General features: G+C 33.5%; 1 protein-coding gene across 2 annotated transcripts in view; it reads left to right on the forward strand.

The window, feature by feature from the left end:
• LOC101431379 (complement factor H-like) overlaps nucleotides 1–14,270 on the forward strand; it is a 74,178-nt gene that overhangs the window by 15,495 nt on the left and 44,413 nt on the right. For both annotated transcript variants that reach the window (XM_004476364.5, XM_058274907.2), the window contains exons 5-6: nucleotides 6,050–6,232; nucleotides 7,094–7,270. In XM_004476364.5, coding sequence (XP_004476421.3) covers nucleotides 6,050–6,232; nucleotides 7,094–7,270 — 360 coding nt within the window. The remainder of the gene's footprint in view (nucleotides 1–6,049; nucleotides 6,233–7,093; nucleotides 7,271–14,270) is intronic.

Here is a 14,270-nt window from a genome sequence, read left to right on the forward strand (position 1 = left end):
CCTTTTCATCACTGCTATAGGTATTGCCCTGTATGTACAGTGGCAAGGCAATTTCTTCCATTTATTCCTCAGTGTCTACATCCTTTCTCTTTTTTTTCTACTTGTTACGTTTGTCTTCACAAAAGTATTAGATCACAGTAATTCATGTACACAATACACGGTACTCCCACATATCCACTATCAAACCCTTTGTCCCTTCCCCAGCAATGATTTTTTTATATGTTCATATTCTATTTGCTGCAGCTGATGTACAGATAATGAAACAATAGCTTTCAAACATGGTTCCATTTGGGTTTACATTATGGTTTATATTTTAGACTATACAATTTTCTAAATTTTTAGTTATCTTATGTTTTACATTATGGTTTACATTTTAGCCTTTATAGGTTTATACAGTTTTGGTGTAATTTAACATGTCCTATATCCATCATTGCAGGATCTTGTGGAACACTTCCATTGCCCCACATTTACACTGATTCCATCTATTCAATACCTCTTTCCTCCTCCCCTCAGGGCCCACAGTGACAATCAATCTTCATTACTTGAAGGACCATATTCAGAGATACTTGCAAGGGTTGTACTCTTTCAACACTTGAGGGCTTGTCACACTCGATTGCCCTAACCCATTGGGAGCCACCAATTCTCTCAAGAGATACAGTTCCCTCTGTTTGAGAATATCAGTCCTCCCCAGGATGTGGGTATACCTTCCCTCTCATTGTATGGGTCTCCACCCAATGATATAACCCACTATGACAGCATGAGCACTCACACACTCCCTAGAAGCTTGCCTTGTGTCAGATGCCCCCCCTTAAGCATCTTAAACAGGTAACCTTCCTTATTATATTTTCAATCACATACCTGACAATCCCCTATGTTCAAATGTTGAATCATTTTAAAAGTATTTATTGAGCCTTGTTTTAAGTTACAGAATATGATCTACATTGTTCAATGTTTCAAATGCTTTCATTTATTTTTATTTAAAATGGAAAGTTTATTTGCTCAGTACAACAAATAGGATGCAAGCACTGTCATGACAAATATACAGAAATATGCAAATCAACGTAAAACAGTATTAGTTTAAATGAAGGGAAATATCTTCAAATGTTATGGCAACATATTCCCAGGAAGAATCTTTTCTTCTGTTAACTATACATTTCAAAAAAACAAAGGGTGATAATGGATTAAGTGGATGTTAGCTATGTGAATTTTCTTAAAAAATAAAACTCCAACTCTATAATCCATGCTAGTTAAATGCTAAAACTAAAATTCTCAAATAAGTGCAAAAAGAGAGAAAGGAGTTAGTTACCATTTTTGTTTGATTAGTTCAGAGAAAAATGGTTACTACAAATACAGCAGGTAAACTGTTAAGACTGATGAACAGTATGGTACTGACTTTCAGTCTCACATTGTGCTAAACGTTCATCATTGGTATGACACATTTTGGTCCATGATGTGGTTATAATGCCAAGCTAGATTCCAATTTGTTACAGAAACACATAGATTACTGTTGCTTTTTTATTTGTTTTTAAATATATGTATTTTTAAAAGCCAGGTATACTTCCACATACAAAGGCAGGTTTTCTGAGGCGCAATTTACAGGAAGTAGTCTAGTGTGGGCCGGGTAACACGAGGTTCTCCACGACGAGGCGCTGGGTCAAACTCTTGCTCATTTGATTCTTTTGTTAAAATTTCCTTATCTTGGTCTGGTTCAGTTGCTTACACTCGTTCAGCTGCCCCACCCACTAGTCCAGCTCCTTGGTGAACGCCTCGTCATCCGTGGCAGCCGGAGAGCCTTCCACAGGCCTCCCTCCGCTCTCCCGCCCGCAAGCACCGAGCAGGGCAGGGCGGCCTCAAATGCTTTTAAATAATCTATATTCCTCAGTTGTTTTTAGATGGAATGCTTTATAAATATGAATTCCATCAATTTGGCAGATTATATTATTCAAATCCAGTATATTTCATTGATATTTTGTTCACTTTTTTCTATCAATAATTGAGAGAGATTGATTTGAAATATTTTCTTGTAAGTGTAGATTTGTCTAATTCTCTTTTCAGTTCTTTAGTATCTGCTTTTAATACTCAGGACTTCTGTTGCCGTATGCATAAATATGTAAAACATGTAAGTCCCTTGGCTAAAGGGACTTTATTATTATAAAAGACCCTCATTTATTTAGTTTATACTATCTTCACTCAAATCTACTTTGTGTGATATTCCTATAGCCACTAAATATTTATTCTGTTATATTTCCCACCCTTTCAGTGTTTCTTTTTTTTAAGATTTGTTTTTTATTTATTTCTCTCCCCTTCCCTCCCTTGGTCTGCTCTCTATGTCCCTTTGCTGTGTGTTCTTCTGCATTCGCTTGCATTATATGGCGACACTGGGAAATTGTGTCTCTTTTTTTGTTTCATCAGCTCTCTGTGTGTGTGGTGCCATTCCCGGGCAGGCTGTGCTTTTTTTACATGGAAATCTGTCCTTGCGGGGAGCACTCCTTGCGTGTGGGGCACCCCTACTTGGGAATGCCCCTACTTGGAGATGGCCCTGCGTGGCATGGCATTCCTTGTGCACTGCAGCACTGTGAGTGAGACAGCTTACCACACTGGTCAGGAGGTCTGGGGGTGGAACCCTGGACCCTCCATTTGGTAGACAGACGCTCTATCAGTTGAGCCATGTCTGCTTCCCCATGCACTTTTGATCCATTTGTATTTTTATACTTAAGGTACATTTATTTTTCTCACTCTGAATATTTGTACATTTTAGTTATCTTGACTAGAACATTTATGTTTAATGTGGTTATTTTATAGTAATGTTTAAGTCAGTAATTTTGTTATTTTATATTATACTCTTCTTATCTCTTTTTGTCTTCTTTTCCTCATTTATTTTCTTTAAAAAAATATAAACATTGACAAAACTCTATATTCCAGAAGCAATAATTCCCATTTCTTCCTTCGCCTTCTTTCATGGTAAATTCTAATATGCTTTCTGTTTTTATGGATTTGCTAACTCTACGTATTCATATAAGTAAAAAACACAGCATTTGTCCTTATATGTGCCTCGATTACTTCACATAGCATAATGGTTTCAGTATTCCTACATTTTGCATTATGTTTCAGAATTTCATTCTTTCTTATGTCCAGAAATATTGCACTGTATCTATTTAATGTATTTTGCTTATTCATTCATTTCCCAGTGGACACCTGGGCAGGTTCCACATTTGGGCTACTGTGAATAAAGCAGCTATGAACATGGTTGTATAAATACCTGTTTGAGTCCCTGTTTTCAATTGCTTTGGGTATAAAACTAAGAGTGGAATTAACAGGTCATATGCTAACTCTGCCTTTAAACTTTTGAGGAACCACTCTATTGATTTTCACCATGGTTTCAGCAATTTGCATTCCCACCCACAAGGCATGAGGGTTCCGAGTTCTGTGTATCTCTTTCAACACTTGATATTGCTTGGTGTGTTTTCTCTCTTTGTTTTGTTTTGTTTTTAATAATAGTCATCTTTGTGGGTAGAAAGTGATATCTCTTTGTGGGTCTAATAGGCATTTCTTTAATGGCTAATGATATTGAAAATCTTTGAGTATTCTCATTGGTCATTTGTATATTCTCCTTGGAAAAATATTTATTCAAGTCCCTTTTTCACTTCTTAAATTTTTTTGCCTTTTTGTTATTGTGTTATAGGAGTTCTTTATGTATTCCAGATAGTAATCCTTATGAGAAACGTGACTTACAGCTATTTTGTCATAATTCTATAGTTAGCCTTTTCACTTTCTTATTACTCTCTTTTGACACATAGAAGTTTTTAATTTGATGAAAATGAATTAATCTCTTTTTCCTTTAATTCATATCTTAAAATCCATTGCTGTATCAAAGTTCATAAACATTTGCTCCTACATTACCTTCCAAGTGTTTTATGGTTTTGGCTTTAGTATTTAGGTATTTGATCCATTTTTAGATAATTTTTGTATATGGCGTGTGGTCAAGATCCAAGTTCATTCTTTTGCATGTAGATGTTTAATTTGGTCACTACCAATTGACCCTTATATACAACTAGGAGAAAAGCTGAAAATGGTAACATGGAACTGCATATGAGAGTAAATCACATGTAAAGCACTAATATGGGTGATACTGCATATACAAGACTTTTTCAAAATATAAGTACAAATATGCTAGAGAGAAGGAAAAAGAATAGCAGCTCTGTACAGCAGGGGACACATAGACTGAGATGATGAGGTTTCTTTGTTTTTTTTTTTATTATTATTGTTATTGGAATAATGAAAGTGCTCTAAGATTGTTTGACTTGATGAACACACAAATATGGGATGACACCAAATAGAATTGATTGTTCACTTTGGATGCATTTATGCTTTATTAATATATATCAATCAAATTGATTTGTTAGGAAAAATAGAATTGACCTTTGTAGATATGAGGATTTATAGGCATATCTCAGTTTTTAAACTTTATTGTGCTTTGTAGATATTGTATTGTTTGCTAATTAAAAGTTTGCAGCACCCTGTGTCTGACAAGTATATTAGTGCCATTTTAAAGGTCAGAATGCTTGGATTATGTTTAGCATTTTTTAGCAATATTTATTAATTAAGGTATGTACATTGTTCTTTAGATATAGTCTCTTGTACATTTAATAGGCTAAAATGTAAAGTGTAAAGTTAAATTTTATGTTCATTGGGAAACTAAACATTTTCTGTGGCTCACTTTATTGTGATATTTGCTTAATTGTGGTGGTCTGGACGTGAACCTGAAATATCTCTGAGCCTTTATTTTTGTCTTTCCTTGTGCCATTAAAAGTCTATTTTGATTACTGTAGCCTTGCATAAATTGTAAAACTAGGAAGTGTGAGATTCCAAATTTGTTACTCATTTTCAAGATAGATTTCTCTATTTGAGCACCTTATCCTTCTGTAAGAATTTGATGATTGGCTTTTCTACTTCAGCAAAAAAGATGCTGGAATTTTGGTTGGAACACCATTGAATATGTAAACTGATTTAGGTAGAATTGACTTCTTAAGAATATTTAGCCTTCCAATTCATGAACACAGAATTTCCTTTCATTTATTTAGTTCTTTAAATTTTTTAACCAATACTTTGTAGTTTTCCATGTATAAGTACTTTACTCCTTGCTTAAATTTACTCACTGATATTTTATTTTATTTTTTAGTTAGTATTAAAAAGGGATTGTTTCTTTAATATCATTTTCGAATTGTTCATTCCTGGTAAATAGAAACATCAGTGACTTTTGCAAGTTGTTCTTGTATCTTGCCACTTTGTCAAAATCATTTATACACCCTAGTGGTCTTCTTGTACATTACTTGGGTTTTTTATACATAAGATAGTGTCATCTGTGAATATGGATATTTTCATTCATTTTTCTTACCTAATTGCTCCGTCTTGAACTTTCAATATAATGCTGAAGAGCAGAGGAGAAAGCAGCCATCCTTGTCTTGCTCATTTCCTTAGTGGGAAAGCTTTCATTCTTTACCAATGACTGTGATGTTATCTGTGGGGTTTTCATAAATGTCATTTGTCATGTTGAAGTTTCTAAGTAATCTTGTTTTCTCAGTGTTTTTTGAAAGAAATGGTGCTGGATTTAGTTAAATTCATTTTAAGTGTCATTTGAGAAAGTCATGTTCCATCTCCAATCATTCTTTTAATATGATGTATTATATAAATTGATCTCATTGAACTAATCTTGCATACTTGGGATAAGTCCATTTGGTCATCGTGTGAAATCATTTTAATGTGCTCTCAGATTCAGTTTGCTAATATTTTGCTGAGGATTTTTGCATCTATGTTGCTATGGAGTATTGGTCTGTAATTTTCCTTTCTTGTGAACTCTTTATCTGACTTCAGTGTAGAGTGTTGACTTCAATCAGTGATGGAGGAAATGTTACCGTCTCTCAAATTTCTGGCATGTTTGAGAAGAACTGTGCAAATTTACTTATTATTTAATTATATTGTAATATCACTTGCCTTTTTTTTTTTTACAGTATTGTGAGTTGAACATATGTTTGTGCTTTCTTCCTTTTAGAAACGTGTTCAAAAGTAGATATAAATATCGACAATGGCTTCTTTTCTGAATCTGATTATACATATCCTTTAAATAAAAAAACACATTATCATTGTAAACCAGGTTATATAACACCAGAAGGTAAAACATCAGGATCAATTACATGTTTGCAAAGTGGCTGGTCTGCTCAACCCACATGCCTTAGTAAGTAATTTCATATGTTATTATTCATGAGAGTTGTACCAAAGTTCTATTATCATAATTCTTCTTGCAGGGGAGGATATGTGTTTCTGTTTGAAAAGATAAATAAACACACATTGCATGTCTGTGTGTATATAAAGATATACATGTGTATTTAAAACTGTTTTTCTCTCTCTACAACCTAGGTGGTTTTGAAGATTTTCTAAGAACCATTTGCCTACTTTACTTTACTGACCAGCTTAATTATCTGATAAGCAATCAGTTTTATTTTGATTAATAAGATATTCCCTTCATACTATTTAATTTTCTTTTTCTTTCCTTTAAATTTCCTTGAATCCTCTGGAGTCTGACTAATGAAAATTAATTAATGTTGCTCCCATGTCAACACATTTTCTACTAATTTGTGATCAATTATCTATTATAAAACTTTCTTTTTATAAAAGAGAAACTATTCATTAATACATTGATCTCTTACTCTAATTACTCTATTTTCTCTAGTATGTCTAACTGATAATAGTTATATTACTTCTAAATTTTCAATGTGTCATTGTGCTTTCCTGAAAAATGAAATTCACACCATTATGTCCTATTTTAATACCAGCATCTAACAAACTCACAGAAAGAAATAGAATCGACATAAATGTCATATACTTAATATATTTTTAAAAGAGTTTAATAGATGAGGATAAACATGTTCCTAGAAATAAATTTTTCATTTTTAGTAGCTCTTCAGGACAACAACATTATTTCTCTCCTCAGATTACTTTTAAAAGTTAAATTACTCATTTAGCATTGGGCAAACTTTCTGTTCCTGGGAAGGATTTACTCAATTGTCCATTAAGTGACAATTTTATAATGCTTCAGAATCTTGTGATATGCCATTATTTGAGAATGCCAGAACCAGAAGTAAAGGCACCTGGTTTAAGCTCAATGACAAGTTGGACTATGAATGCAATGATGGATATGAAAGCGGAAATGGAAGCACCACAGGCTCCATAGTGTGCGGTGATGGTGGTTGGTCCGGCACCCCCACATGTCTAGGTAGGTACTTTTATTTCAGCCATTCGTTTTTAAGAATTTAAAAAAAAAAATGCGTGCTCTTTATTTCCGAATTGAATTTTTAAGGAGGCTCTTAAGGAACATTGATCAAATATAAGGTCTTTTCTTATTTAATGTGCACTGGGAACAGATAATGTTGTGAAGGCCAAAGATAATATTCTACCTTTAATACACTCCATCATAGTAATATTTCTTGTGGGGCACATATGTTACAGACTTGTGATTGACATAGAAATCATTTTCAAATTATTCCAAATGTAAACTTTCAAATTATTTAAAACCGATCGCTCATTACCAGTATTATGCGTTGTTAAACTTCCTCTGTTATTTTCCTGCTGTATTTCTTCTTTATATCTTACTCCTTGAGTGTTTTTTCTTTAAGCTTTATTTTATTTATTTCTCTCCTCTTCTCTCCTGCCCCATTGTCTGCTTGCTGTTTCCACTTGCTGTGTGTTCTTTCTGTGTCCCTTTGCACCTTCAGTGTGCAAAAAGGAAATAGCATCTCTTTTTTTTGTTGAGTCATCCAAAACAGAGCCCACTGGCAGGTCACCAAACTCCTGCACTCTCTGTTCCCCCTAAAGTGTCTGGATGTGTCCAGAGTCCTCAGGAGCCCTGCTATTTGATGCAATATTTACTTTGGCAATCAATGAGATACTGCTGAGACATGTCTAAGTGTAACTTCTGGAATAAGGTCCCGACTCTCTTCGAATTCTCTTAGCCATATAGACTCACTTGACTTTCCCCTTTCCCCTTTTGGGTCAATGTCTTTTTCCAAGTGCATTGCTAGTTGGTTCTAACAAGTTTTTATTGCACACTATATATTGTGAAAAATATAGAAATTATAGACCTTGATCTACTCATCTGAAGGATATCGACTTTTCTTCTAAAAGTTATATTCCTGGTAGAATACTATTTTCTTAAGGTTTGACTTTCAGTTTTGTTAGGGTAGGTTTATTTCGGTTTGCCTTATTCCAAGTGGATAGCACTTTGTCAGCTTCTGGGTGCCGGTACTTACTCCTAAAACACCTTTTCTGAATTTCAATAGATCAGGTGATGAACTTGCCAATATTCTTTAGCTTTGAACTCCAATCTCTTTCTATCCACACTGGACATTTAGCTGAATTTTGCAGTTTCCAGCTGTTCAGCAGTTTGTTCGAACTGACCTATTTGGAGTTTTCATCCCATGCATGACACCAAATTAAGAGGACTGGTATGCAGATGTTTGTAAACTTCACTGATGGGCCTCCATTTATCCCTGCATTTGACTTCTCAAATAAGAGATGTTCTGGCAGCCCATGACTCAGGTCTGTAATTCCCCATAGAAATAAGATTCCTGTTTTTTTGCCTGGGATTCATCATTTGAAAGACTGGATAAATATGGCTCTCACACCTTGAGTTCATTCTTTCAGGAATTGAGAACTTAACAATTTCTGCTTGCTTTTGCTCACTCAAGCAGTTAATTTTTATGTTTCAGGTTGAATTTATAATTATTTGTAGAAGGTTTATCCTGATATAAACTAATCTGCTATTGCAGAATATATGTTTTTAATTAATGAAAGAGTTAAAATTACCATACTTATAGCAGAAAAATAAACAAATGATTAAGAAAGGTGTATAAACAATTTTGAATGTGTTAACTCTTTTACTTTGGGCACTGATTTATTTTTTTCCTCTTTTATAATATTGTATTTCCAATATTAACTATGTTTGTTAGAAGTTCTTTCGTAGTGAAGAATGAAATCTTCAGACATAACAAATATACTTGAGCACAAAAAATATATATAAAGACGATAAAGAAAAACCCAATAAGAGAGAAGACAGTATCTTTAAAGAAAATGAGGCTTTGGTGAAATTCTTCCAACAGAAAAATATCCTTTTATAAATCGGAAGAAATTGTGCCCTTAAAAGAAGGTGTTCCAAAGCATAGTCGTTAATATCAGTTTTAGGAATTCAGATGCTTCCCTACACTCATGAAAAAATAGGTGTTTAGCTAGATTCCAATACACTGGCTGATTTACAGAGATCTCAAAGTAAGGAATTTAGGTAACAGAGAGTTATGCATTAAGAAAGGTATAGTGGAATGGGCAGACTTACTCAATACGATTCAACTGATTGGGAAAGGACCGCACCTATTTTCAGAAAGTTTTGTTTTAAAATGAAAACTTTATAATTCTTTGGTACTAAATTCATTCCTGTTCCCACAGGAATGTCAACCTGTCAGGTAATAATCTCAACAAATTATAGTGAAACCACTGAAAAGAATCAAATAGTGATTTTGCAGGAATCTTTGAATTTTGATATTTTCTAAATAACATCAACTAGCTATCTCCTTAAAATGCTCTAAAATTCAGAGCCACACTTGAAAACTGATACTGAAGCAGAGTGGAAATAAATAGTGCAATTGGAATATTTGAATTTATACACCATCAGGAATATCTAAAAATACTGCTCCTTGTCAATGTCATTTTCAGCTTGTGGGTTTCCTCTGCCGAGGGACAAGGTACTGTGACAAGACATCTGAACACTCAGTTTCTCTATTAAATGTAGCTTTATGTCATATCTAATTTCATGTGTCTATAGTTATGGTGAATTAACTGGTAAGAATATTCTGTATTGAATGATTTTAATAATGTGTATTTTTATGGAAAAATTATCTCATTCACTAAGGGAAAAATAAATTATGTTTTCTTTGTTTTCTGAGTTCTAAAGTAGCAAAAGCCCTTTGATATTGATAATGGAGACATGTAAATATGCTTATGATATCTAGAAATCACATCATATGAAAAGATAGATTCTGAAGCCAAAATTTTATGAAATTTTCATTTGTGTTACAAAAATACTAATCAGACTGATAGACACTTTCCTAATCTTAATTGTGGTGACGTTTTCATGGATATCTTTATCAAATATCAAATTGTACATTTTAAATTTGTATATTGTATTGTGTCACTAATAAATTTATTGTAATTTATGAAAATCTTTATCGGTTAAATATTTCAACAAATTTAGAAGTGTGCAAAAAAGGAATATCTCTTTTAACAAAGGGTTGGATATATTCTTAATTTACAATGTTATGCCAATAAACTTTTGTATAATTCTCTGAGCTTTTTAGTAAATATAGAAACAAAATAAATTTTAATGACTTCTAGTACTAAAAATAATGCATTCCTCATTATATTCTTTTAAAAGTCTGCCTTTAAAAAAAATCCAGTACTCTCATATCCAAAGTTCTTGTAAATTAAGGCCCACTTGGAAAGATCCCTTTTAACTCTCTAAAGCAGATATTTTATTTTAATTTTTTAACATGGAACATAATTTTTAATTTGTGTCTGAGCTTCACTCCATATAATGTCCTCTAGTTTCATCCATGTTGTCATACGTTTCAAGACTTCATTTCTTCTTAGCTTCATAATATTCCATCATGTGTATACTCCACAATTTGTTTGTACATGAATTGGTTGATGGACAGCTAGATTGTTTCCAACTTTTTGCTATTGTGAATAACACTGCTATGAACTTCGATGTGCAGATATCTATTCATGTCACTGCTCTCAGATTTTCTGGCCATATACTTAGAGGTGATATTGCCAGTTCACATGGCAAATCTATATTCATCTTCTTTAGGAACTGCCAAACATTCCTCTACAGTGGCTGTACTAGCTACATTCCCATCAAGAGTGAAAAAACATTTCTACTTCTCCACTTTCTCTCCAACATTTACATTTTTCCGAAAATTTTTTTTAAGATTTATTTTATTTGCTTATTTCTTCCCATACCCATGTTGTTTGCACTTGCTGTGTCTTTTCGTCTACCTTGTTTCTTTAGGGGGCACCAGGAACAAAACCCAGGACTTCTGATATGGGAAGGAGGTGTCTAATTGCTTGAGCACCTCCATTCCCTGCTTTGTTGTGCCTCTCATTGCATTTTTATTCTTGTGTCTCTTGTTGAGTCATCTTGTTGCATCAGCTTGCCACACCTGCCAGTTGCATCAGCTGGCTGTCTTGCTCATCCTCTTTAGGAGGCACTGGGAAAGTCTGCTCCCTACTTCATTGAATCTATTGTGATTCTCTTCTTGTGTATCTTGTTGCATCAGCTTGACTTTCCTGCCATTGTGCCAGCTCACTGTCTTCTGTAGGAGACACTGGGAACTCAACCAGGGACCTCCTTGTGGTAGATGGAAGCCCAATTGCTTGAGCCACATCAGCTTCCCCCAAATATTTAATAGCGTTCAGTCTAATAGGTGTAATGATATCTCATGGTAGTCTTGATGAGCAATTCCATAGTAGCTAGTGATGTTGAATATTTTTCCATGTGTTTTTTACCATTTGTATTTCTTCCTTGGAGAGTTGTCTTTTCAAGTCTTTTGCCCATGTTTAAATCAGATGCTTTGTCTTTTTATTGCTGAGTTGTATGATCTCCTTATATATCACAGATATTAAACCCTTATCAGATATGTTCTTGTCCACTATTTTCTCTCCTTGAGTCAGCTGGCTTTTCACCCTTTGACACAGTTCGACATGCAAAAATGTTCACTTTTGTGGAGGTCCTATTTATCTATTTTTTTCTTTTAATGCTCATGCTTTGTGTGTAAGGTTTAAGAAACTACCACCTATCACGAGAACTTGAAGATGTTTTCCTACATTTTCTTCTTGGAGTTTTATGGTTGTTGTTTTTATATTTAAGTCCTTGATCCATTTTGAGTAATTTTTGTATAAGCTGTGAGATGGGGTCTGATTTCTTTATTTTGCAAATGGTTACCAGTTTTCCCAGCAAAATATTCATATGATAAATAAGCATATGTAGGAATATTCAGTATATTCAGTGATTGGGGAAATATCAATCCAGACTACGAAAGGATACTATTTTCATAATCATTTCAGGCATGAAATTTTTATAAAACCTAATCCAATGCTCATAAAATAATCTCGGATTTTATGATTGTTTCATATTTGAATTAAGTTTCTATTTGATACCTGTCATTTTCATGTGATTTGCCTGGCTTATGCAAGTGGTATACAATCATATTGCCTTAGATTATCTAACTTTTATTTTATAGTATTTGTAAGTGGAATCCATTTGATTCTGGTATTTGGTATTTTTTTCCTTTGTTTAATGAGGAACAATTAATATGCAATAAATGTACACATCTTTATTGTTCCATTTGATGTGGTCTAACACTTTTATGCACCCAGGGGAACCAATGTACAAAGCAAGATATAGAGTACTTTCATCATCCTAGAAACTTTCTTTTACTTCACCATCTGTCCATCCCTGAAAAAGGACAATATATTTAAGCTTCCTTCCATCTGGCCATAGACGACTAACTCTCCGATTTCTATATGAGGGTGAATTATGAAAACTTTCATGTCTTTGTTCAATTGGGGAAGGTCCATGAGAACATATCATTTTTAGGATTAATTAAATATATCAAAACCTAAAAATTAAGAGTCACTTTTGTTCCGTTAGAATTTTATTCCCATAAAGAGTTCATTTTCTGTTGGTTCAATTCATATTGTGCCAAACTTGAATTGTTATTATTACTTCAAAATCCGATTTGATTTTTCCAATAGAAGAAAAAATATGACCCTACACATTTGGACAATCTCTAAGATCATGTTTTGAATTGAGGTACATGCCCTTGGCAATGCTTTACCACCACCATTTTATTTAAAAAGCAGCTAAGGAGTTAAAGGAATTAAATTTTATCAAGGGATTTACATTGAGTGCTTGCATGTGATTAATAGAAGGCAATCTACACTTCATTAATTGAGCATAAATTTTTCTATATCATTTTGTGGTTCTCTTAGATAAACTCTTATTATTTATGTCTTATAGCTTTGACTCCAAGGCTGATTTTAAGTTCACCTATATAATTAAGCAAATATAAATAACTTTATGCAATTAGACTGTAACGGGTATATGAAAATATAATAGAAATAGTAAATGAAATGAAAAACTATATAAATGAACATGTTTGATGTTTATTTGAGATATGTCATTCTTACCATCACACACTAAAATGTATTTTATTTAAGAATTCTGCTTTGGTGTTCTTATATTATTTCTGATATTACCACTGATATAGATATATGACTTGTTGGTAATACAGACATTTGAATTTTTCTTGCAAAATAGAGTATGAATATAAAACAATGAAAGAGTGTTGCAATACCTCTAGGACCTAATTATGAACAGTGACAGTCTGGTATGGAGATGAGGAGATACATAAGTGATAATTAAATGAGAACTTTATGGGGTATGATATCAAACAATGTTAGCATGTTGATGAGGGAAGCATGTGCAATAAATTTCCAGACTTTTGTCATGGGATTCTTGAGTCACACATTAAATGTCGAACACAGGAGGGAGGGTGTGTTGGAGACACGGATGCTGTAAGAGTCTGATCTATAAAAAGACAAATTTGTGTATGAATAATACATATGAACATGAGCTGGGTGACACAAGAGAAAGACATTTAGATTTGGATTCCACCAACGAAATTATCAGCATAATGGTGGGAACTTTCTGTCATGGAAGTGTCTGGAATGACACAGAGCATATGAAGAGAAAAAATATAATCAAGGACAAATATGAAAACCAACCTGGAAAGCAGAAGTGGTCATTCATATAACACCTATAGGATCTTGAGCAAAAATGATTCTGAGGTGGTGACTGATGGCGATAAGCATGAATGTGAAAATCTGGGGGACGGTGGGCATCATTTAAGGCAAGGAATAGAAAGTGCAAGTGATAAGAATAAGCTTGGTGTGTTTGGAGACAGACAGAAGCCCCATGTGTTCAAAGTAGGCAATTCAAAGTAGACTCAAAAACAAATTTTTGTATACTAAACACTCTTTCTATTGTTTTGATGTTCTAATATATATATATGAATGTATGAGTAATAAGACAAAATGACACAATTCTTCCAAATATCGGAATTAAAAGATTGTGTATGAGTAATATCATCTAAAACCGTATTTAG

The sequence above is a fragment of the Dasypus novemcinctus genome, chromosome 13 (assembly GCF_030445035.2).
Source record: "Dasypus novemcinctus isolate mDasNov1 chromosome 13, mDasNov1.1.hap2, whole genome shotgun sequence".
In the NCBI taxonomy this organism is placed as follows: domain Eukaryota; kingdom Metazoa; phylum Chordata; class Mammalia; order Cingulata; family Dasypodidae; genus Dasypus; species Dasypus novemcinctus.